This window comes from Rhinopithecus roxellana, chromosome 6, assembly GCF_007565055.1.
Source record: "Rhinopithecus roxellana isolate Shanxi Qingling chromosome 6, ASM756505v1, whole genome shotgun sequence".
NCBI lineage: Eukaryota > Metazoa > Chordata > Mammalia > Primates > Cercopithecidae > Rhinopithecus > Rhinopithecus roxellana.
In genome coordinates this window covers 142,508,033-142,535,015 of record NC_044554.1, presented here as the reverse complement: position 1 = coordinate 142,535,015, position 26,983 = coordinate 142,508,033, and the positions used below count along the sequence as shown (strand labels likewise).

General features: G+C 38.3%; 1 protein-coding gene across 1 annotated transcript in view; it reads left to right on the top strand.

The window, feature by feature from the left end:
- Positions 1–26,784, top strand: part of ANKMY2 (ankyrin repeat and MYND domain containing 2) — a 49,920-nt gene extending 23,136 nt beyond the window's left edge. The window contains exons 5-10 of the mRNA XM_010357670.2: positions 7,275–7,435; positions 12,443–12,657; positions 13,439–13,574; positions 21,730–21,858; positions 24,066–24,195; positions 25,619–26,784. Coding sequence (XP_010355972.1) covers positions 7,275–7,435; positions 12,443–12,657; positions 13,439–13,574; positions 21,730–21,858; positions 24,066–24,195; positions 25,619–25,803 — 956 coding nt within the window. The 3' untranslated portion in view covers positions 25,804–26,784. The remainder of the gene's footprint in view (positions 1–7,274; positions 7,436–12,442; positions 12,658–13,438; positions 13,575–21,729; positions 21,859–24,065; positions 24,196–25,618) is intronic.
- Positions 26,785–26,983: the final 199 nt, after the last annotated feature.

Below are 26,983 nucleotides of genomic sequence, written 5' to 3'. Positions count from 1 at the left end.
ATTAGCCTTTCAAAAAGCTCATTCTCTCCTTTTTTGTTTCATTCAAGTGGATCAGTATGTATACATGTGTACATACATACATAAGATTTTTGTCATTTTTTTAAAAATGCCATCCATCACACAGCAGATATTCCTTGTAACTTGTTTTCTTCACTTAGTAATATATCATGGACGTTCCTCCCATCTCAGTAGGCATAATTCATTTCCTTCAACAGCTACGTGATATTCCATGATATAGATGTTCCAAAGTTCAGTTAGCTCTCCCTTATTGACCAATTTTACAGGTTTTTAACCCCTTTTCTACAAATAAGGTAATAATCATCCTTGATTTTCTATTTTTTACAAGTTAGTATTTGAATATTTTTTACGTGTTAGAACTTTAATATCTCTAAAGTATTTCCTTGAAGTAAAATTGCTGAGACAGAGGATATAGAGGTTTTGTTTTTTATTTATTTATTTATTTATTTATTTTTGAGACAGAGTCTCGCCCTGTCGCCCATGCTGGAGTGCGGTGGCGCAACCTCGGCTCACTGCAACCTCCGCCTCCCAGGTTCAAGTGATTCTCCTGCCTCAGCCTCCCAACTAGCTGGGATTACAGGCATGCGCCACCACACCACACCCAGCTAATTTTTTTTTGTATTTTTAGTAGAGACAAGGTTTCACCATGTAGTCAGGCTGGTCTCGAACTCCTGACCTCGTGATCTGCCTACCTTGGCCTCCCAAAGTGCTGGGATTACAGCCACCATGCCCGGCCTAGAGTTTTAATTTTAATGTAAGTCTAGATTCCTTTCCAAAAGGGCATAGTAATTCACAGTAATGTCCTCACCAGAGATGGGTATTATCATTCTTTCATTTTTTCCAATCTGATAGTTAAAAAGACTATACATTGTGAACTTACTTTCCCCTCATTATTCATGAAATTAAGCACTTCTGTTGTTGGTAGTTTGTATTTTCACTTTTGTGGATTGCCCACTTATACTTTTTTTTCATTTTTTTGTGGGGGGATGCCCTTTGTTATTGCTTTGGGGAGCTTTATGCATACAAATCCATTATCTAACAAATGTGTTTCAAATATTTTATGCCAGTCCTCCTCCTCCTCCTCCTTTTTATTCCTTTTCCTCTTCCTCCTCCTCTTCCTCCTCTTCTTCTTCCTTCTTCCTTCTTCTTCTTTTTTAACTTTATGGAGACCTTTGCCATAGGAAATTTATTTATTTATTTATTTATTTTATTTATTTTTTTTGAGACGGAGTCTCACTCTGTCACCCAGGCTGGAGTGCAGTGGTGTAATCTCGGCTCACTGCAACCTCCACCTCCTGGGTTCAAGCGATTCTCCTGCCTCAGCCTCCCATGTAGCTGGGACTATAGGTATGTGCCACCACGCCCAGGTAATTTTTGTATTTTTCATAGAGCTGGGGTTTCACCATGTTGGCCAGGCTGGTCTGGAACGGCTTACCTTAGGTCCTTCCCAAAGTCCTAGGATTACAGGCATGAACCACTGTGCCCATCAGGAAATTTACTTTTAAGTAGTCATATTTTTTCTTTTATACCTTCTGTGTTTCTTGTTTTGCTAAAAGTGGGCCTCTTGACCAGGAGTTATATAAGTATTCTCCTAAATATCCTTCAGTTATTTTTTATGATTTTTTTGGTACCTCTAGATTTTATTTGTTTAGAGTTCATTTCTCCCCAGATATATAGCTAATTGTGATGGTACCATTTATTACACGAGCTAACATTATCCTACTGAATTGAAATACCACCTTTGTGGTAAGTTAAATTATCTTTTACTAAATGATTATATAATTATTTGCAGAGAATTAACATTTGTATGATGCTAGGACTTTCCATCCAATTACACAGTATGCCTTTACATTTCTTTTAGGGGAGGGAACTGACTTTTGGTCTTTCAATAATATTTAATAGGTTCCTTCATATCAATCCTTTCTTTCAAAATGTATTTCTTAGTAATTTGTAGGGTTACTGTCCATATGGTAAGAATTTGCACTACCACCTCCACACTCAATCACTTCCAGCTGGTTATGGATAATAAAGAGAAAAGTTATTGATTTCTGTATTTTTTTTTTATTTTTATTACAGTTTAATGGGTTTTCTAGCTATCAAATTTTATCTTGTTTTCTATTTGAATTTGCTTTGGGCTTCAAAGTTAGAAGAAATAATAGTGATAATTGACATGTCTTTTTCTGTTTTTAGTGAAAATATTTTTAGCTTTTCACTTTTAATTTGATATTGCTATTGGTTTTATCATTGTCTAATGTCACTCTTTTTCTTGTTGAATTCTTTTAGTTCTACTTTTACTGATATTACAGCTATTCCTAATTCCTTTTTTTGTCAATAAGCTGTTTGCTCATCTGTTATTTTCAATCTTTATCATTTCATTTAAGTAGTATAACTTACACTTGATCTTAGCCAAAAGGCCGAGAAGCGATAAGTAGTATAACTTACAAATGTATAGGTGGGTTCTGTTTTATAATCCAAAATGATAGTTTCCCTCTCCTAACAGGTATTTAGCTTATGTATATTTAATGTAATTACTGATATATGTGGTTGCATTCCTCCTCTTTGACCTCGTTTTTACTCTTTATTTTACTTGACATTGTGCACGCGTGTGTGGGGGGGGGGGGGTGCACGCGCGCGTGCGCACATGTATTTCCTTAAAGTGATTGGCTGGTCAAAACTGTACAGTACCACATCCCCCATCCCCAAGGCCCCGTATTTACCCATTTAGCAACCTTATAAGATGAAATCCTTATACTTCATTTATTTCTCCACATTCTCTGTTTTTGCCTTGTCAGGCCACAGGTCTTTCCTTTCTGCCTCCTCTGATAACTTCCTCAAAACCTGTGCCAATCATACCTGTCTGTAGCTGTGGACTTTGCTGAGAGAGTCTAGTATTTTTAGTACCAGCTGTAGTGAGAGTGTCATTGACAGGGTGTTGCTTCTCTTTCAGTAATCCACACCACCAGCTGTATGATTTGCCTGTCATCTATCTTCACCCACTCATACGAACTCCCTCTCTTACTGTCCTCTCTCTCCTCCCCTTTGTCTCCATTTTTGTCTTTAGATCTCTGTTCTCATTTAGGTTTTGGTTATAGACCTTTTCAAATGGGTTACGTAGGTTGTATATTCTTTGAAACCCATCATGACAAAACTATTAATACCTTTCTTTCTGAAATGTGAGTCATATTTTCCCTAGCTTTCTGACTCATATCACAGTTCTTTTCTCTGAGATATATAGAAGTTATTCTACAGTTTTCTAAGTTCTGGTTTTGCAAATGAGAATTCAACTTACTTTCCATTGTAAACTTTACATTTCTCATTCTGGAAGAGCATTTGATTTTCAGCTTATCCTTGGAAATAAAAAAGTTGAATAGGATATGTCTTGTTGTATGTGTGTGTTCCTATGAATCACACTCTGAGCCCTGTAAGTCTAGAGGACTCAAATCTAGTGATTGTAATATGGCAGCAAAATGATGTACTGGCTTTTCCACCCACAGCATTTATTTTCTATATTAATAGTATTATTTTATTTATGTATATTCAGAATTTATAAATTTAAAACCAGTAAAATATTTAAGAATTTCAATTACAAAAATTTAAACCTAAACTAAGTATTTACAAAGATAAACTTTAAACATATTATTCAAATATGTTATTAGCAGATTAATGAAAATATCAAAATAAGCACTACCTAAAATGAAAAAGCTTAATCTGGGAAAAAAGGTAAAGTAATATTATTTTTTCTCTTTAAAAAGGTATAATTAGGCTGGGCACAGTGGCTCACACCTGTAATCCCAGCGCTTTGGGAGGCCAAGGCGGGCGGATCACCTGAGGTCAGGAGTTAGAGACCAGCCTGATCAACATGGAGAAACCCCGCCTCTACTAAAAAATACAAAATTAGCTGGGTGTGGTGGCTCATGCTTGGAATCCCAGCTACTCCGGAGTCTGAGGCAGGAGAATTGCTTGAGCCTAGGAGGCAGAGGTTGCCCTGAGCCGAAATCGCACCATTGCACTGTAGCCTGGGCAACAAGAGCAAAACTCCATCTCAAAAAAAAAAAAAGGTATAATTAAGAAATCCCTGACTGTACTAGGTGGAGGACTGACAAGAAGATATAGTTATAAGCTAATTCCATATTTTTCTCTCACTACTTTATCTTCAGGTCTTCCTATGTCTGGTTCAGTACTTTTGATGAGCTACTTTAGAACTTTGTGTGTGTGTGTGGGAATACCTATCTTTTTATTGAAGCTGGATGTATATTTTGTTTTAAGGAAGTATATGCAGTTTGTCTTCATCTTCTCTGGTTTCTTCACATACAGTTGTCAATTTCCTCACAGTTACTTGGATTGATTTTAATGCTGTGTTCATAATCCACTTGCATTAGATTTGCTTGGTTGAATGTCATTTTTCTCTCTGGAAGATTCTGGGAGAGGTGTTCATTTTCTAAACAGAGCACCTTGGCTCATTTCACATTTTTAATATAGATTGCTACTGTTTGACTTCTCAAGATGTATATACTGGGGAAAGAAATAAAAGAAATACCCACCTCTCCCAATACTCCCAAAAAGAAAGAAATTGGGTTTTCTGGTACTTAATAAAAGCATGGAGTACCAAAAATGGTATTGTGATCACTATTAAATTCTCTTTTCAAATCAGGGAGGTTTTCTTTTATCATTTGTTTAATTCTCCATCTATTCCTTTTTTTCCCTTGAGATTTCTGTTAATTTTCACTATTAGATTTCCTGGATTTGTTCTTTAGCTCTTTCATCTCTTGCATAATGATTTCTATACCTAAATTTTTCTGTTTTGATATATTTCATCCACTTGATCTTTTTTGTTTGTTTATTTTGTTGAGACAGAATGTCTCTTACCCAGGGTTGAATGCAGTGGTGTGATCAAAACTCACTGCAGCTTTGACTGGGCATGGTGGCTCACGCCTATAATCCCAGCACTTTGGGAGGCTAAGGCAGGCAGATCACCTGAGGTCAGGAGTTTGAGACTAGCCTGGCCAACATGGTGAAACCCCATCTGAAAATACAAAATAGATTAACCGGGTATGGTGGTACACGCCTGTAGTCTTAGCTACTTGGGAAGCTGAGGCAGGAGAATTGCTTGAACCTAGGAGGCAGAGGTTGCAGTGAGCCATGAGCCAAGATCACACCACTGCACTCTAGCCTGGGCAACAGAGCCAGACTCTGTCTCACCAAAAAAAAAAAAACAACAACAACAACAAAAAACAAAAAAACACCCTCACTGCAGTCTCCGACTCCTGGCCCCAAGCAATCCTCCTGCCTTAGTCTCCCAAGTAGCTGGGACAACAGGCACGTACAACTGTACCCAGCTAACTTTTTAAATTATTTGTAGAGATGGGGTTGTGCTACGTTACCCAGGCTAGTCTGCACCTCCCGGGCTTAAGCAGTCCTCTTGCCTCAGCCTCCCAAAGTGCTGGGATTATAGGCATGAGCCACCATGACTGGCCTTGATCCTCTGTGTTACTAATTTAGTTCTCAGTAGTAACCAGGATCACCTCTTTCAGTTTGCCTGTTAATTTTTAAAATTTAAATCTCTCTGCGGTTCTTGAAAGTCTATTTATATATTATAATTGAATCTGCTTAACTTAAATGCTCTTATTAGCTGTAGTTGTGGTGGTTATTGTTAGGGTAAATGTTATCCACACACTTCCAACCCAAGAAGCCCTCTGTTGGAGGCACTGCATAATCTTCAGAATTGCTGGATCCCCATAGGCACTTTGTTCTGTACCTCCCAGGCAGTCAGGTAAAGCTGATAGGGTCCTGGATCAGTGGAAGAAGAAAGTTTAATGTCTCAATTAAGACATTAATTAATTAGTTTAGAAAATGATAACCCCTCCTTCCAGAATCTTTAAGAAGAGAGAAAAATGACATTCAACCAAGCAAATCTAATGCAAATGGGTTATGAACACCGCATCAAAATCAACCCAGGTAACTGTGGGGAAATTTACATCTGTGTATGAAGAAACCAAAGAAGATGAAGACAAACTGCATATACTTCCTTAAAACAAAATCTTATATCCAGCTTCAATAAAAAGATAGCTGTTCCCATTAAAAAAAAAAAAAGTTCTAAAATATCTCATCAAAAGTGTTCAACCATTTAATTGAGACATTAAGCTGGTTTGGTCAGCAAACCAGCTGAGGCACAAGGATGAAGCCCGCCACTCCCGGGTTCTTCCAGGAACTTTCAGGGACAAGCAGAGCCCTCTGCCAGCCTCAAGCACCAGGGTCCAGCCGGCCCACAGTGCTGCCCCCACGCAGGTCACCTGTTGTCAGCAGGATCAAGCAGACGTTCCCAGGACCAAGCACAAGCAGGCAGGGGCCACGCAGACTGCCCCGGGGGGACCACTCTCCAGGAGCGGGGACCATGGCGTCCGCACGCTCTGCCCAGGCGCGCCTCCGCTGGTCCCCCGGCCCTCATCGGTCAGAACGGAGGAAGAAGTCTCTCCTCCGGAGATCCAGGCAGAACCTGCGCCCTCCTGTGTGCCCTGTGGGTTCTGCCTGCTTGCCCAGAGTGGCCACTGCTTTGCTACAGAGAGGTAGTGGAGAGGGAGCTAGGGAGGGGAGGCCACAGGAGCACACTTGCAGGCCAGCAGCTTCCCCAAGGAAGAGTTTGCTTTCATAGAACCATTTTTAACTAGAGATGCCTTAGAGAAGTGGCTTGGAATTCTATGCAAAGCCACGATATGGATTCCAAGCTTATGGAAGCAAAAGCCTTTTCTCTACATTTCACAAAGAGGGCAAGCTTTTCTCAAATTTGGGGGGTAGGGGGTAAGGGGGAGAGGGTTTCAGTTTAATACTATCATTATAATAAGAACAATACTTTATATGGAGTAAATTTAAATTTTGTGTAAATACAACCGGATGTGATTAGGGAAACATGAGCATCATTTGTGTAGGCTGAGAAGAGGAGACATTTAACTTATAAGCAACTGTTTTGAAATACCTAGGGTCTCTTACAAGTTGAACAGTGCTTTCTTTTGTAATCCACATAATCTTCACATGTATTTTGGATTCTGTGTCTTTCAAAGATTGTTTATCAACTTTACAAGGAATGTTTATAAATGTTCTCTAAAATATTTTACCTCTCCTCCTCCTCTACTCTCCTTTCCTGAAAAATAAAGATATTGGTGCATGTTTACATCACAAAAATGGCAACATAATTAATTTTAAAATCCAGATGTGTTATTTTTAATACTAAAACTACAACTTTTCTATTTTTCTATGAAAAGGTCAACATGATTGTGTGACCATAATCAACAATTTCTTTCCTCGAGAGAGACTGGATTATTACACTAAGCCCCAGGGACTGGATAAGGAGCCAAAACTGCCACCAAAATTGGCAGGCCCACTGCACAAAATCATCACCACAACGAATCTTCATCCTGTCAAGGTAGTGTGGTGTCTACTATATTTGCTTTTTATGTAAATATTGCTTCAGAGTTTAAACTGCTTTTATTATACAGGATCATAATTGTCTTGGGTTGGGTTTTGTAGATGTAGAGCTTGCAGTGGGCTCTTTTGGCCTGTTGATTTATTGAAGGAGCACTCTCCATTGAAACCTAGAAGTGAGTGAGCGAGAGAGAAACAGACTAAAGCATCAGGAAAAGCCATGCAAAGAGATGGGTTCGCTGAAGCCTAGCTTCCACCTCATCCTACCGGGAGCTCTGGAGTGTGAGTGGCTCCAGAGAAGCAAGGGAGTCCAGCTTTTGTATTCATCAGTCTGTTGTTGGATGGGGCCTGTCTCCAGAGGGAAAGGACAGCCTCCCAGATAGTACTAAGTGAGGTGGCTCCCTTTCAGTGAGGGCAGTCTTCTGGAGAAAAGACCATAGTAGCTGACCCTGAGAGCCTCTGAGGCCTGGTATGCAGGCCTGGTAAAAAGGATGTAGGTGGGGCACTAACAGCATCTATTACAATAATTGCCTTTTTAAGAAAGATTCTGAAATGTAATCATGGGCACGTTTTTAAGGTAAGTGGCTATTTGATGCCTTTAAATAGCATAGTTTTTCCAGTAATTCATCAAATCAAACAGATTGTCAAATTTCGTAGACCAACACATAAGTTCAAATGGCTTAACTGGGAAACTTCAAGAGCTATTCTGAAATATTTCAGCGCTATTGTCTTCTAGATTTTAAAAAGACGGGCTTTTACTGTTTTTACAGCATAATTTAAAAAAAAAATCCAGCTAAACAAGTATAATTTCCTCAATAATCATCACGGAAAACTACACAGCTACATGTGTGCTACAGTGATGAGGTCCTATTTCAATTTCAGTATCTGTCACATGCTTTTACTCACAGGGTAAAGATTTGATAGTAGTTCAGAGCTGTTTAAGTGAGCAAGATAGTAAGTTGGGTCAAAAGCTAAGGTTCTTCCTTAACATAAGACGTTACTATCGTGTAGCAAATAGATTTTCCCAGAAGTTTATTACAAAAGAAGAATCTGTGGAGTCTGCTGAGCATCATGAAAATGAGTGAACAGTTCTTATAAGTAACTCTGTTGAAGAGTGACCCTCATTCAAAGATATAAGATCCAAAATGTGTATAATCTTATTGCTTTGTTGATGCATCCCTGTGCATCTTTCTTGAGTATTTGAAGGTTGAGAAACAAACCAAATTTACTCATTGTGTGTTCCTCCACCCAAATTAATTTTCTAGGCCCTTAAGAGAGATGACAAACTAGTAGATACCTTTCCCATCAGACAGAAAAGTGAAATCTGCTGTTTTTATTTTAGAAAACTCAGAGTTTTTCTTAGTATTCTGGAAGAACTGCCAGAGGCAACACTTGTGATACTAAGTGGGCAAATTCAGCTGTGATTTGCATACTCATGTTTTTAGTGGAGATTACAGAGGGCTTAGAATTTAACCTTTAAAATATATGTATTTTCTACTTTGTTAGTGGTCCTCTCCCTCCCAGCACACCTAGGGAAAAGAGAACTCCCTAGAGAAGCATTGGCTCCTCTCCATGGCGCTCTCTCAGGCATGGGCTGGCTGGGATGGGGAGACAGGTTTCTGTCAGGGTACGGTATTTCTCAATGTAGAGAATGTGTGTGGTTCTATAAGAACCTTGTTCCTCCACTGCCTGAGCAATATGGGATATTCTGGCTTATATTGATTTGGAGAAGTTCCCTGTATTTTTCTGATTCACTGTCTTTCATATCTAAGTTTCTACCCCTCCCCTTCAGATTGCAGTAAGGGTTTGTGGATTTTTTTTTTTTTTTTTTGAGATAGGTCTTGCTCTATCGCCCAGACTGGAGTACAGTGGTGCAGATCTCGGCTCACTGCAGCCTCCACCTTCTGGGTTAAAGCAGTTCTCCTGCCTCAACCTCCTGGGTGACTGGGATTACAGGCGCCTGCCATCATGCCTGGCTAATTTTTGTATTTTGGGTAGAGATGGGGTTTCTCCATGTTGGCCAGGCTTCTGGAATATTTTTTTATGTTTACTTGGAACCCAGTCTTTCAGGGTTAAGTGTCCTAATAATTATTAATACTCTACCTTCAGTTATCTTTGAAGGTGTGTATTTTAAGTAAATTAGATTGAGGGCATATTTATGCAGACAATAATTTGTAAAGATGTATAGTCTGAAATAGACTACATAATATTTTTTAGAGTATAAAGGGGACTATCCTATTGTATACCTTCCTCCAGCCCAGACCTTGCTTTTTGTAAGTTTAAACAATCTATTCACTCGAAAGCTTTTCTTTTATCCATCCTTTGGATCTAAAAGGCACCCAGTTGCTTTTGTTGTTATGGCCTATTTTTATTGCTCTACCCCTTTCTAAGCTAGCATGGCCTTTCCTATGGAGTATTATTTAAAAAGTAATAACCACTGTATAATGTCAAACAGCTTTTAAAACAAGCTCAGAAATTCTCCCCAGTACACACCTCACATTTCATTACAGTGCACCTAACATAGCTATATTTGTGTCTAGGATAAGTGGCTGCCATAGCAATAAGGATGCATTTGTTTTCAAAAGGGACTTGGAGGATTATACTGATGCCCAGAATATGACGGTTATCTAGGAGAAAAACCAAATCACAGGAAAAAATGTCAGCAGAGCAGGGTCTATGAGTGGACAGGAGGCAGATGTGCACACAGCAATCCTGTCTTTGAGTACTGTGATTTTCAAGCCTGGTATTGTAGATTTAGCAGTTTTTAAAAATCGGATTTAAAAACTAAAAAGAATTCAAAATGCTACTACATAAACATATTCTCAGGTAGCAATCCTTTGAATGGTAAAAATTTATCTAGTTTTTAATGCCAATAGAAATATATTTATTAAATGCTCCTCATTAATTAATAAAAAGGATTTCCTTTGTAATATATTACTTCATAATGCTGCAGAGATTAAGGAAGGAAACAAGTACAAATATTATTCTTTTGTGTGTAGCTACGTAATTGTTTCATTAAGCTCATGTTAATGATGTGGTTATTTGTCATTTTTCTTGGTGTATATTTGTGCTGTGTGTTAAGAAATAGATAAGGTCTAATGTCTCCAAACAAAAAATTATTAATCTGGGTTCTGTTTGAAATTTTTTGAAAGAATTTCACTTGTAAGTTTAAGCTTCTATAGTTGATTATAAATGCCACATATAAAAATACTGATCAAACAACTTTAAATGATTACAGTTAGCAGAAGTATAAACAGATGATTACTGAGTCTTTTCTTCTCTACCATAAATTGTCAAAGTATGTTTTGGTAAAGAGAGTTATCAAGAAATTTACCAATAAGGATTCTGACTATACTTGCTTCATTAAGTCTAATAACTTATTATTAAGTGCTGGATTTTTGTAAAACACTAGATTGTATATAAATCTAATAATGTCAAAGAGTGAAAATCATTTAATTTTACAAGGACATTTAATCTGTGTTAAATTTCTAATTAGAGGGCTAGCTATGGGCTTTACTAATAGATGATCTTTTTTAATGCCTAAAGAAAAGAAACTAATTCAGGAAAATCTGCCTGTTGTTCCCTAACATGTACAGTCCCTGGGATATTAATTTAGCTGTAACAGGTAGGTTAGCAAGTACTGACTGGCTCTCTGCTCTGTGCATACAGTTGTGACCCTGTTACATTTATTGTGGTCTTTGTGCTCCTTAGTTCAGCTAGATCCGAATTCTTGTCTTACAACCAGGAAGAATTAGACATGTGGACACTGGAGAGTGAGTAGAGTAGAATTTATTAAGTGAAAGGAAAGCTCTCAGCAAAGAGGGGACGCAGGGAGGTGGTTCCCCTACCCGAAGGTGGGAAAGTCCCCTGTGTGCCTGGGTCCAGGTCCTTTTATGGACTCAGAACGGGGAGTGCATGCTGATTGGTTTGTGAGTATGTGAAAAAGGTTAAAGCGAAGACACCACTCAATGGTGGGCACGACAGTGTAGAAAACCAGTTAGGAAAGGGTAGGTGTATGTAAAATAGGTGAAGGGTAAGGATCAGTCAGAAGAAATTGAACACAGGAAGACAAGTTCTCAATCCAGTTTGAGGATTTAATTTGTAGCTTGCCTTTCAGGCTTTAAACTGTCTTTGGCTTGGAAATGGTGCTTCATCAAGGACCCACCCCATCTGCCTAGGCATTTGGCTGCTTCCTGCCACACTCACATTCATGTTTACATTACTGTTATACCACCATGGATGTTTACAGCAGTCCTATGCAGACCCACTTTAAATAATCTACCCTACAACAACGCTAATACAAAAATACTCCTTATTACACTAAATTACACTTAATCTGTACATACATAGGAAATGTGGTACTCATAATGTGTAAGGTTTGATCATTCTAATATTTCCCCCTTAAAGTCATTTATGGCTTCCTCTTTGACCTATTCTCATGACTGTAGATGATCGGAAGCATCTTCAGGAAAATTTCCGCAGAGAAATGTAGTTAATTGGAAAGTAAAGCATATTTCATTTTTAGACTTCATTCTGAAAAAATCTCATTTTCTTATGCTTAATAAGAATTAATGAGAATTGTAGCTCTCCTAGCCATGAAATTCTAGAGCTGAGGAATGTTAACTAAAAGTGGTTATTGCTCAATGATTTGATTCTTTATGTAAAATGTTCACATTTGCCATGTTTATCTTTAGTCAAAGCGCACTTAACAGAGACTGTAAAATCATGTACTCTTGAGTGGCATACTGGCACTCTGGCATAGGTAGATGGCAGATCACATTATAACTTTGATATACAGAGTTTAAGAGATTCCACTATTTTACGGTCTTTCTATATTGTTCTGTATGTTTGGTCCGGGTAATCTGCATTCTAACAAATAGTATAATAACTTCATGATCCTAAGGAAGGCTTTCTTTGGCAATCTTTTGAAATCAACTAAATGGACTACCTAATTTGTACATGGAAAAGTCTCTCCTTTAATACCTGAGTACACTGGGATTTCCTCTAGATTGTGATGCTTGTAAATGAGAATCCTCTGCTGACAGAAGAAGCAGCCCTGAATAAATGCTACAGAGTGATGGATTTGATTTGTGAGAAATGTATGAAGCAAAGAGACATGAATGAAGTATTGGCTATGAAAATGCATTACATAAGCTGTATCTTTCAGAAATGCATTAACTTCTTGAAAGATGGAGAGAATAAACTGGACACCTTGATCAAAAGGTACTCTTTTTACTATGTCATTTATAAAATACACTCAACTGAATTTTTTTTTATATGAAGCCTGATTATTATGGGTTTCAAAATTAAACATTTTGGCAGCAATTGCTGTTGTTGGAATCACATTTAGTCTTTGACAAACAGAGAATAATGTTATACTTACATTGAGTGATTATTCAGTTCTGTATTCTCTACTGTGATGTTTTTGTTGTTACCAGCGATTTACAGATGAGGAATCTGAGGTTTGGAGAGGTTAAATAGCATGTGTAAGATCACACAGCGAGAAAGTGGCCCAAGTCCAAATTTGAGAATATTTCATGCCTTAGGTTGCAGCTCTGAATTTATAATGGCATCCAGGGTGTCTCTGTTACTGTACCTTGGAGAACTGTGTGTTATGCTAGTTCTGTGACCACCAGAGATCAAATTCTCTTGCATACTTACCTAAAAAAGGGAACTAAGTCTGAAGGGTGTCGACCTATGAGAGTTTTTATTCTTAGTACAAATAACTGACATGGTAATAAGTAACTAGCTAATCTGATAACAGTGTTTAGCGTGTTTTATGGTGATAGTCACCTTTGCATATTCATTTAATGGGCCCAAAAACCTTATAAGGCCTAGCGTGATATATAGGTTGAACAGCAATTTGAAGTGAGCCCGTCATCATGATTTGAAGAGACAAAGGAAATCCTAAGTAACAGAAGATACTACTAAAAACTGGTGGGTTCAGCTACGAGAGAGTGCTTAGTGATTCAACTCCAATTACTCTTTAAAAAATATCTTTCAGCTTGTTAAAAGGCCGAGCTTCTGATGGCTTTCCAGTGTATCAAGAAAAGATCATTAGAGAAAGTATCAGAAAATTTCCTTACTGTGAAGCTACACTCCTCCAGCAGCTGGTTCGAAGCATTGCTCCTGTTGAAATTGTAAGGCTCCTCTTACCTAAGTTGACTCTATCAGTAAGACCTAATTACCACATATTGTATTGTTAAAGGCAAGTTCTCTTTAGTATTTATTTTTATTATTTCAGAATTTTTTTTTATATTTGTAATTTAATTTTTTTTTATTATACTTTAAGTTCTAGGGTACATGTGCATAACGTGCAGGTTTGTTACATATGTATACTTGTGCCATGTTGGTGTGCTGCACCCATCAACTCATCAGCACCCATCAATTCGTCATTTATATCAGGTATAACTCCCAGTGCAACCCCTCCCCCCTCCCCCCTCCCCATGATAGGCCCCGGTGTGTGATGTTCGCCTTCCCAAGTCCAAGTGATCTCATTGTTCAGTTCCCACCTATGAGTGAGAACATGCGGTGTTTGGTTTTCTCTTCTTGTGATAGTTTGCTAAGAATGATGGTTTCCAGCTGCATCCATGTCCCTACAAAGGATGCAAACTCATCCTTTTTTATGGCTGCATAGAATTCCATGGTGTATATGTGCCATATTTTCTTAATCCAGTCTGTCACTGATGGACATTTGGGTTGATTCCAAGTCTTTGCTATTGTGAATAGTGCCGCAATAAACATACGTGTGCATGTGTTTTTATAGCAGCATGATTTATAATCCTTTGGGTATATACCCAGTAGTGGGATGGCTGGGTCATATGGTACATCTAGTTCTAGATACTTGAGGAATCGCCATACTGTTTTCCATAATGGTTGAACTAGTGTACAATCCCACTAACAGTGTAAAAGTGTTCCTATTTCTCCACATCCTCTCCAGCACCTGTTGTTTCCTGACTTTTTAATGATTGCCATTCTAACTGGTGTGAGATGGTATCTCATTGTGGTTTTGATTTGCATTTCTCTGATTGCAAGTGATGATGAGCATTTTTTCATGTGTCTGTTGGCTGTATGAATGTCTTCTTTTGAGAAATGTCTGTTCATATCCTTTGCCCACTTTTTGATGGGGTTGTTTGTTTTTTTCTTGTAAATTTGTTTGAGTTCCTTGTAGGTTCTGGATATCAGCCCTTTGTCAGATGGGTAGATTGCAAAAATTTTCTCCCATTCTGTAGGTTGCCTGTTCAACTAGAAAATCTAGAAGAAATGGATAATTTCCTGGACACTTACACTCTTCCAAGACTAAACCAGGAAGAAGTTGAATCCCTAAATAGACCAATAGCAGGCTCTGAAATTGAGGCAATAATTAATAGCCTACCAACCAAAAAAAGTCCAGGACCAGATGGATTCACAGCTGAATTCTACCAGAGGTACAAGGAGGAGCTGGTACCATTCCTTCTGAAACTATTCCAATCAATAGAAAAAGAGGGAATCCTCCCTAACTCATTTTATGAGGCCAACATCATCCTGATACCAAAGCCTGGCAGAGACACAACAAAAAAAGAGAATTTTAGACCAATATCCCTGATGAACATTGATGCAAAAATCCTCAATAAAATACTGCAAACCGGATTCAGCAGCACATCAAAAAGCTTATCCACCATGATCAAGTGGGCTTCATCCCTGGGATGCAAGGCTGGTTCAACATTCGCAAATCAATAAACGTAATCCAGCATATAAACAGAACCAAAGACAAGAACCACATGATTATCTCAATAGATGCAGAAAAGGCTTTTGACAAAATTCAACAGCCCTTCATGCTAAAAACGCTCAATAAATTCGGTATTGATGGAACGTACCTCAAAATAATAAGAGCTATTTATGACAAACCCACAGCCAATATCATACTGAATGGGCAAAAACTGGAAAAATTCCCTTTGGAAACTGGCACAAGACAGGGATGCCCTCTCTCACCACTCCTATTCAACATAGTGTTGGAAGTTCTGGCTAGGGCAATCAGGCAAGAGAAAGAAATAAAGGGTATTCAGTTAGGAAAAGAAGAAGTCAAATTGTCCCTGTTTGCAGATGACATGATTGTATATTTAGAAAACCCCATTGTCTCAGCCCAAAATCTCCTTAAGCTGATAAGCAACTTCAGCAAAGTCTCAGGATACAAAATTAATGTGCAAAAATCACAAGCATTCTTATACACCAGTAACAGACAAGCAGAGAGCCAAATCATGAATGAACTTCCATTCACAATTGCTTCAAAGAGAATAAAATACCTAGGAATCCAACTTACAAGGGATGTAAAGGACCTCTTCAAGGAGAACTACAAACCACTGCTCAGTGAAATCAAAGAGGACACAAACAAATGGAAGAACATACCATGCTCATGGATAGGAAGAATCAATATCGTGAAAATGGCCATACTGCCCAAGGTTATTTATAGATTCAATGCCATCCCCATCAAGCTACCAATGAGTTTCTTCACAGAATTGGAAAAAACGGCTTTAAAGTTCATATGGAGCCAAAAAAGAGCCCACATTGCCAAGACAATCCTAAGTCAAAAGAACAAAGCTGGAGGCATCACGCTACCTGACTTCAAACTATACTACAAGGCTACAGTCACCAAAACAGCATGGTACTGGTACCAAAACAGAGATATAGACCAATGGAACAGAACAGAGTCCTCATAAATAATACCACACAACTACAGCCATCTGATCTTTGACAAACCTGAGAGAAACAAGAAAAGGGGAAAGGATTCCCTATTTAATAAATGGTGCTGGGAAAATTGGCTAGCCATAAGTAGAAAGCTGAAACTGGATCCATTCCTTACTCCTTATGTGAAAATTAATTCAAGATGGATTAGAGACTTAAATGTTAGACCTAATACCATGAAAACCCTAGAAGAAAACCTAGGTAGTACCATTCAGGACATAGGCATGGGCAAGGACTTCATGTCTAAAACACCAAAAGCAACGGCAACAAAAGCCAAAATTGACAAATGGGATCTCATTAAACTAAAGAGCTTCTGCACAGCAAAAGAAACTATTTCAGAATATTTTTAGGAACAAAGGTGGAGATAGGTTTGCCTGCCAAACCTGTTCCTGTTTATTTATTTCCCATCTCACGATCTTCTTCTTACCTTGTTATGGTTCATAGTTTAATAAACAGGACGTCCCTATGTTGAAATGTAGATAGTTAGGGTAGGAACTTACATTTTATATACATCCACTGTGTAATATAGGTACACACTTACACTTGTAGCTATATGAATTACCAGCATGAAGTCATAAACTAGATGCAAGTATGAATTGATTGCCTAGGGTGATAGTGTCCAGGCAGTGGGGATGTAGTGGGATAAGCCATGGGAAGGCTCATTGTGGTTCCTGATAACAATCTCAAAGTATGCTCCAGCTTCCTATAATCCACCTTAATGCCTCTGATTAGAAAATGTCCATACTTAAAACCTATTTATACTTACCCACTATATAAGTGCGTTTTGTTAACTTTATCTGTTATTTAAATTACTTGCTATTCATTTGTCATGTATTTTAATTTATTTGGCCTTTTCTATTTTGAGACAGAGTCTCTTTCTGTCACCCAGGCTGGAGTGCAGTGGCACACTCTCAGCTCACTGCAACCTCCACCTCCCAGGTTCAAGTGATTCTGCTACCTCAGCCTCCTGAGTGGCTGGGACTATAGGTGCGCGCCACCACGCCCAGCTAATTTTTGTATTTTTAGTAGAGATGGGATTTCACCGCATTGACCAGGTTGGTCTCAAACTCCTGACTCAGGTGATCTACCCACCTCGGCTTCCCAAAGTGCTGGGATTACAGGCATGAGCCACTGCGCCCAGCCACTTTTTCTATTTTGAATACATCTTTGTTCACCCTATCTATACCCATTCATGCTTTTATACGTTTCAACCAAAAACCTGATCAGCTTTTGTCTATCAGGCAAGAAATTGATCCTAAGACCAGTCCCATCCATGGCTTCCTCCCTCCCTCTGGCAAATCTGGTTCCCTTCTCTATGCTTTCTCTCCGGGTTGTTAGGTCATCCTCAGTGTAGAGCATCAGGGCTCAAAGTGGGCTCCAGATGCTCCTTCGTACATTAATAATTCACCTAGTCTGAACCATAAAATAAACAAGAAAGACCTGAGCAGGCAAGACTATCTCATAAAGTTCATTCATGTGTGTTCCCCCTACTTTCAAGGGTTTCTTTACTCATATTTTTTTTTAACATAGTTGGCTATTTAGTGTTTATGCTTTTGGAAGAATAAAGTTAGCAAATGATTTGTCAATTACAAATGTGTCTTAGCAGCACATATCAAAGCCCAACCAACCATGAATTAAATAGATAAGGGTTTATGTATTCATATATACATAGATGCCCAAAGGTAGCAGACTAGGTCTGGTATAGTGACTTAAAAATAGTTTGGGGATCCAAACACTCTCTCATCTTTCCCTTCCAATATTCCTTAGCTATGCAGGTTCTTATATGCATACTTATGATCTCATGGTTACGAGGCATTTGATGTTCCTCCTCCAGCTCATATTCCTATCCCAGGCAGGCAGGAAGAGCAAAGGGGTCCGTATCTGGAAAACAGAAGCTCTCCCAGAAGCCTCTGCCTGTGTCACATGACTTTCCTTAGCTACACAGGAGTCTGGGGAAATGAGTATTTTTGACTTTTCTAAACTGCTGCTTTGAACAAAATTACGCTTCTATTAGTGAGGAAGCTGTGAGAATTGATATCACAGAAGCAACTAGCAGTACCTGTTATGTGGGATTTCCAGCACTCACAAATGGTTGCTACCTTTTACCTTCATGGGAAAAAACAGGAAAACTAAAACAGCAAGCCAGAGTTCTTTAAAAAAAAAAAAAAAAAAAAGCAGGTCAATATCATGGTCAACAAGTTATCTTAGCTCCATGTAATAGAATAATGTAATTAGAGTTTATACAGTATAATTATTATTTTTATTTATTTATTTATTGAGGGGGAGTCTTGCTTGTTACCCAGGCTGGAGTGCAGTAGCATGATCTCGGCTCATTACAACCTCAGCCTTCCAGGTTCAAGCGATTCTCATGTCTCAGCCTTCTGAGTAGCTGGGACTACAGGCACACACCACCATGCCCGACTAATTTTTTTGCATTTTTAGTAAAGACGGGGTTTCACCATGTTGGCCAGGCTGGTCTTGAACTCCTAACTTCAGGTGATCTGCCCGCCTTGGCCTCCCAAAGTGCTGGGATTACAGGCGTGAACCACCGTACCTGGCCTAGAGTATAATGATTAATGTTTATCCTAGTGATCTGAGTCATCAAGAAAAGGTTTATAATAAAGTTAAGATAGTATTTAATGCATTTTGGAAAGACTTTCTTTAAAAATTTTTGTTCTTAGAAATTTTATGTTCTACTGTCTGGAAAACTTGATCCCAAATGCTTGTGATTGTGCATATCACAGCTATTGTTTACTGCCTAATGAGTTTTCATATTCTGCAAGTTCTAAGCCTCTGAAGTGATGCCCACCTTTTCCCGGCATACCATGGTTCCCAGGGCTGGCTGCTGTGAGCTTCACTGTGTTGTTTTCTGACAGTGCTAATGCCTGGGCCCTCTGCTCAGCTTTTGGTTCGCTCTGCCTACTGTGGAACTCTGGCTTCTGCCTGTCTCAAGGCTCAGCAGGAAGTGTGAGGCATGGCTAAGCTTAGAAAGATTGCTCCAGCATCATAGCAGATCATACCGTTAAAGATAATTTTGGTTTATCTATTGACACTATGTATTTTAACTTCTGGAAGTTAAAACGTCTGTGATTTTATAGCATACATTGAATAAAGCATCCTGTTTGTTTTTAGGCTGAGTATCTTTCTATGGGAGGAGCTCTGACACCCAAGCTGATTCTTATCTAACAAAATAGATGACAAGATTTTGTATAACAAGGGATTTATTGTCACAACACCAGTACCCAGAAAGATGCTACATGGTTACTCATCTGTACCACTGTTACTTTTCTTTGTCAGCCATAGTTCACATAACAGGTGTACTCCTAGCAAAATATTCTTCGGTTTTCTCTTGAGTTACATCTGTGAGAATGTCAGTATGTGGTATGACTCCCATAACTGTCCCATTTCATGGGAGATTTTGAACATGTCTCAGGCAGTTTTGTGAAGAAATTTGAACATGAAAATATAATTGTCGTAATGTCTGTTGAATATATCATATTCTGTTGATTTGTGGAGCAGACTGCTCCACGATTCAGTACTCTACTTTTGAGGGAAAAGAATTATACAGATTTGTAAACATTCAGTGTAATATTAAGAACCAATAATTATCAAACTTTTAGTATGTCTTAGAATTACCTGGGAATATTGGTGGTAATGCAGGTACCTAGACCACATCCTTAGAAATTCTAAGTTACAAGGTATGGGGCAGTGGGAGGGATCTGCATTTTTAACAGGTTCTCTGATGCAGTCCAGCATTTGAGAACAACTAAAATAGACATTCATTCCTGATGGAATTATTAACTGAAGTATCTAATATCTGAAACTTGATTTCACCTAATTTTTCCTCATTATACTATCTTTATTCCAAAAGAGAATTCATAGCACTTTCATGTGAAAGCAAACCCAGTCATTATTATTTGTATTCAAGAAGAACATGGCAGTTCCAAAATGAGTGCTACTTTTAAAATGCTTCTTGAATCTTTGAATATTTTATTTGACTATCTTGAGTATACAGAACAGTGAAGGACATTGTTCCTGGGTGATATTTTTAAATCTCTGTTATGTACAATTGGTAAGATAATATAAAACAAATATTCTTAGGAAGAAAAAGCAAATACTCAAAATGAAAATTATAAAGTGTCAAAATTCTGGTTTGGAATAAATGAAGAAATTTGAAAAGCTCAGAACAAAGAACTGTTAGGAATAGGTAAGAAAAATAGATACTGTGTAAATATTTTTTGCTAAATAAGTTTTAGTAGCATCGTCTCAGATAGATAAATACTTACCCTTATAATTTTTTTTTTTTTTTTAAATAAAAGATCTTGCACTGTCACCAAGGCTGGAGTGCAGTGGCATGATCTTGGCTCACTGCAACCTCTGCCTCCCGGGCTCAGGTGATCCTTCTGCCTCAGAATCCCAAGTAGCTGGGACTACAGGCGTGCCACCATACCTGGCTAATTTTTGTATTTTCAGTAGAGTCAGGGCTTCACCAAGTTGGTCAGGCTGCTCTCAAACTCCTAACCTCAAATGATCTGCCTGCCTTGGCCTCCCAAAATACTGGGATTACCAGCGTGAGCCACTGCTCCCAGCCCCTTATAATTTTCTTTGTAAAAAAAATATATAGGCCAGGCGCAGTGGCTCACGCCTGTAATCCCAGCACTTTGGGAGGCCAAGGTGGGCGAATCATGGGGTCAGGAGTTCGAGACCAGCCTGGCCAACATGGTGAAATCCCGTCTCTACTGAAAATACAAAAAATTATCTGGGCGTAGTGGCGGGCACCTGCAATCCCAGCTGCTCAGAAGGCTGAGGCAGGAGAATCACTTGAACCTGGGAGACGGAGGTTGCAGTGAGTCGAAATCCAGCCACTGCACCTCCAGCCCAGGTGACAGAGTGAGACTCCATCTCAAAAAAAAAAAAAATTATAAATATTTTTTAACAACCTTTTTTAATTTTCCATTGCCCACCAGTAATAAGTTTCACACATCTGGTTTTTCTTAATAGTTTGATTCAATTGCATGTGTGTTTCTTAACAAATTTGGAATATACAATTATAATGGTGATAATTTATTTGAATAAATAATTCAAATAATGCAAGCCAACATAAAGTAAATGAGTTTAAATATATTGCCTTTAAAATACTTATACTAAACTTTTTGGAATTAAGATAAACATTTTTGATGTGCCCTATAATTATTTCAAGGAATATGAACATTTTCTGGATGTCAGTTCTCAGAAAAAAAAATTCCACTCTGGAGTCATTGTCCTAAATCTGAATCGCTATGGGCTTACTGAATTATCCTCACTGGAAAAATACTTTTATTCTAGATTAAGGGTGTATTTTTCTCTTTAATTATCTGGACCTATGACTGACTTTTCATATGTTTTGTACAGAAAATGGTATATTCTAAAAGATTTTTGTCATTTTGTCTTAAAGCCTATGTAATCTATAGCCTTAATGATTTCTTCCTTTTTGTGTCAATATTGTAGGACAACAGTGTCCATGGGCTGATACCTCTGTAGTGTTTCCATGGTGATTTCAGAGTTTGCTTTTTCTCCTCTTCATGCCCATTCTAGGGTTCTGATCCCACTGCATTCTCCGTCCTTACCCAAGCCATCACTGGCCAGGTGGGTTTTGTGGATGTGGAATTTTGCACTACCTGTGGAGAAAAGGGAGCAAGTAAAAGATGTTCAGTTTGCAAAATGGTAAGAATGGAGTTCTTTTTAGTTCATTGACCTCTGGTTTAGATGCAGCCAAGCTGATGATTGAGTTTTAATATTCCGTAAGTGTGGACATTAGTTTTCTAATAAATTGTAGCAGTGAAAATATTTTATTTAATACTTAAAAAGTAGTTTTGGAAGAGAATAGTATCAGTATAGTTACTTACTGTGTCTTCTGCTACACTGCCAGTCTTCCTTTGCCTCTTTGTTGGTCACCTCATGGAAAGAAAGGATATGAATGAATGAATATGAGAAAATAAGAGAAAGATTATCTGTGGTGCAAGGAGACCAAGGCTGGTGCAGATATGAAACCTAGAATAGGACAGTTCATAAATATACATTCTTTACTCTTCTGATGTTGACTTTAATGACTGTCTTCATCAACATATCCTTGTAAAACTACAATTTCTGACTGTTGCCAGTCTTTAATCCCTATGGACTGTACTGCCCCCTTCTGCCAGAATTAACTTTGTAAAAGGCTTATCTGATTGTGTTCTCACATCCAGATACTGAACACATGCATGTGTCTGTGCATTCACTTAATCCCATAGGTGGCATCAACTGCCTGTTGACTTTAAAGTTGAAATTCTTCAGCATGTTGTATGAAACCCATTATAATCTACCGTAACCTACTTCTTCAGCTTCATCTTGTTTAATGACTTACTTCTGTGAACCTCAGTTTCCTGAATTAAATGAAATTCCAGAATTAAATCAAACTATTCATATTGGTTAACTATTACTGCTTATAAAAACACACTGAAACTCAGTGCTTAAAACAATAATCATTTAGTCTTTCTCTCACAGTTATGGTTGGCTGTTCTCAGCTGGGGCAGTTGTGCTCCATGTGACTGTCATCCTTCTTGTATTAGCAGGCTAGGCTGAGCATGTTGTCTTGGCAATAGCAAAGGTACACGTGGGCAGGTAAAAACACAGAAGGCCTCTGAAGGACTAGCCTTGAAATTGCCATGTTGTGTCATGCTGTTGGCCAAAATAAATCACATGGCCCAATATGAAGTCAAGTCTCCTCCCCTTCAGTGCAGAGAACTTTGAAATCATATGAGAAAGTGTATGAATGCAAGGATGAATGAAGAATTGGGGTCAATAATACAATATATGTATAAGGGCCTAGCACAGTGCTTGTCGTGTAATAAGTGTTTAATAACGTTCATTCCCATCTGCTTTCCACCCCCACTTGCAAAAATATAAGGCCATTTACAAAAACTTCTTGCTGTTTTTGAACATATCATTCACTTCCCTGTTCCTGCATTTTTGTACTAGATATTTTCTCCAGTCGGAATTCTTCTTTCCTATTTTTCTGTCTACGTTGACTCACCACAGCTAGAGTGAGTTGCTGCTTCCTCTATGCCTCCATCACTCTTACATCCTGTACTGTGTTTAAAAATTATGTATTTAGGTGCCTGCCTCTCTCCCTTCTTCCGTATCTTTCTTTTTCTTGACCCTGGCTACCTTTGGGACAACAACTCTATCTTCCTTGTCATTGTGCTGTACCAATTCTGGCACATGGCGGGTTCATAATAAGCTATTTGCTAAAGTCTTTGGTAGACTGTTTGTTACATATTCATTATTGTTTTAAAGTAAAGCTACAAACTATAAATCTAAATGAATACACAGATACTGTGTTAGGCTGTTCTTACATTGCTATAAATACTTGAGACTGGGTTTTTTAATATTTCTAAAGAAATTACATTTATAAAGAGGTTTAATGGGCTCATGGTTCTGAAGGTGTACAGGAAGCATGGCACGGGCATCTGCTCAGCTTCTGATGAAGTCTCAGGAAGCCTTCAATTGTGGTGGAAGGTGAAGGGGGTGCAGGCATGTCACATGGCAGGAGCTAGAGCAAGAGGAGGTGGGGGAGTTGCCACATGCTTTTGAACAACCAGATCTTGTGAGAACTCACTCACTATTGTGAGGACAGCACCAAGGGAAGGGTGCTAAACCGTTCATGAGAAAACCGCCCCCATGATCCTATCACCTCCCACTAGGCCCCACCTCCAACATTTGGGATCACAATTCAATATGAGATTTAGAGGGGACAACATCCAAACTATATCAACCACATATTATGGTTTTAAAATAAAGTATGGAAAATGACATTTTTATAGCTTAGTCATAGTTGGGAAATCTTACAACCGGAGCTCTGGAAATGAAAATAAACCAACAATTGCTTTCAGGTGATATATTGTGATCAAACCTGCCAGAAAACACACTGGTTTACTCATAAGAAAATCTGTAAGAATCTGAAGGACATTTACGAAAAGCAACAATTGGAGGCTGCCAAAGAAAAGAGACAAGAGGAAAACCGTACGTATATAAAAACCGAGTTCACCCTGCTTCTTAGTGGAGAGAGAGATAATAGGTGATCTTAACACACTGGAACTGAGTCTTCTCTGGAAGCCATAGGAGCTCAGGAGTGATCAATGAAAGAATCACATTTAAATTTAAATGTGTCCCTTTTTTAAGTTCTTGGGATATAGTCAGCCTAGACATCACTGGAAAACAGAGACGTTAAATTCTGAGGGATGTAGTTTATTTCATATTCTGCATTTTAGCTTAGGTGACTGCCCTGGAACAATGGGATTCTTAATGGGTATTAACTTATATTCTGCTCATGAAGGATTTTAAAATCTTTGAATAAGAGAATTAATTAAATTTCCACAAATGGCTACCAGAAGATTTTAAGGGTGGAAACCTTTAAATTCCTTAATTAAATTTCAGAACTATAGGTGAAATTACAGAGTACATTTATAAATCATTAAATTGCAGATCTAATATACAGATCAAATTTCTACAAGTGTCAGAGCAGTGAATTTTGTATTTTTTTTTTTCTCCATCCTCTTGAGGTTTTGTGACCCATTTTCATCAGAAATAGTGAGTTGCTTCAGCAGTGATTATCAGATTGGAGAGGAGAACCGCCCCCACCCTCATGCCTCATTCCAGAGAGTATATTGTATGTTCTGGGGGAGTGCATGTAGTTTGAAAAAGATGCCTCGGTTACTCTGATACCAGGCATTTCTGCCTCCACCTCTCAAGGAACCATATCCCCTTTACTACTGGGTTGAGAAATACTCTCAGTGGAGTTAAATGATTTGTACACAATTAAAGCATTTATCCTTAATAGTCAGGCTTTCTGACTGCCATGCCTTCTCTTGTTTTCTTGACCAGACTTTTTTATTCTATGTGCTAAGGACAGAAAGTAACAAATGTTCATTACTAACACACCACTGAGGGAGAAGATTGTCAGTAGAATGGGCACTCCCATTTGTTAAGCATCATTCATGCGCCAAACACTGCTCTAAATATTACAGACACCTTTATTCTTCACCAGTGGAAGCTAGCCTTTATTACCTACGTATTATAGACAAGGGAAACAACTGCATGCAGGCAATTAGCTCTCCAAGGACATCAAACAAATTCACAGAAAAGCTGTATTCAAATACAGGCTTTGTCAAGTCCCAAGCAACAATCCTGATTTAGAGATGGCTTTGGAACCAGAGGCCCAAGTTCAAATGCTGGTTCTGCTGTTTCACTAGCTAGGAAACTTGTAGCAAGTTACCAAACCTCGCTCTTCTCAGTTTTCTCATTTGTAAAATAACGTTAGTGATGACAGTAGAGATAATAATATACCTCATGTAGTTGATATGAAGATTAAATAATACATGTAAAGCATTGAGAAGAGTGTCTGACACATGGTAGGAACAAAATAACTTCTTCTTTTTTTAATCAGATGGCAAACTTGATGTCAATTCTAACTGTGTTAATGAAGAGCAACCAGAGGCTGAAGTGGGTATCTCCCAAAAAGATTCCAATCCTGAAGATTCCAGGGAAGGAAAGAAAGAATCTCTTGAAAGTGAAGCTGAGTTGGAAGGCTTACAAGATGCTCCTGCAGGGCCACAGGTGTTGGAGGAGTAAAAGCCAGAGCAAGTGCCAGTGTGGATGGTCCTCCCCCTGCAAGAAGCTGGAAAACTCATGGGAATGCATTGTCCTCGCCTCGTTATACCTGCATGGCACCATGGCAGGATTCCACATTTCATAGAATAGAGGTTTTCAAGGAAACCCCTGTTGACCATGCCCTAATTTCCTATTGATTTCTGTTCTATAATTGAACAGATAATCCTATGGAAAATTTTTGTTTCAAAATACAGGAAAAACATTCCTATTCCCTTTCTGAGGCTGGCTTTCCAGCAGTTGTTTCAAAGGAAAATAGATCTCCTTAAAGAAAAAATACAGACTTTAGGGAACAAAGGGACAAGCAGAACAGGTGTGGAAGAGAGATATTCAGGAAAGAAAAAATTTATAGCTACAGAGATGGGTAGTTAGAAAAATCATAACTTATATGTGAATAAAATACATATAAACAGCATTTACTGTAGTGGCGTTCTACTTAAGATGCAATGAAATGAAGAAAAGCTTCATGTTCAAGGACCTTTGCCATAGTTCAGCTAATTGTAGTTTTATACAGAAATGATCCTAAACACTCTGAACTTGACATAGTCCTGCGGTGATACTCTATCTGCGGTATTTGTACCTCCAGAATGGCAGATCCCTCAGCAGGAACAAAGGCGTATTGACTGTTCTCTCAGCATGTGCAAAAAAGGTACTTCCTGAAACTTTTGAATCAATAATGGCTAAACATACTATGTACACAATTATTGTAAGGCTAATTCACGTGCCATACTCCACCTGAAAGCCTGAGTTATCTTGCTATAAGCTTTTCATGGAGCACTTCCTTTCCAGAAACTGATTTGTAACTCTATTAGAGAATGTCCTGGTGTCAGTTGTTAGCATATGTAGTATTTAAACAGAGCTAGAATGTGATGTCTGAAGATAGTGCTGCGTTTCTAAGTTTCTTGTGTGAATTTTAAAATAAATTGTGCCTACAAATATAAACAACTCATCTTGTTTTATAATTTATTGTTGGGGAGTGGCAAATATTAGAGAAATATTAGAGAACTTAAAAAATAATAGGGAACTTGACAAATATTGGAGAACAGCAAAGTAACAATTATTTTAATATGTACAATGGCAGAACAAAATGACTAGAATTCTCACCTCACTTTGCTGATCAAATTCTGTCTTGTGGATTTTGTTT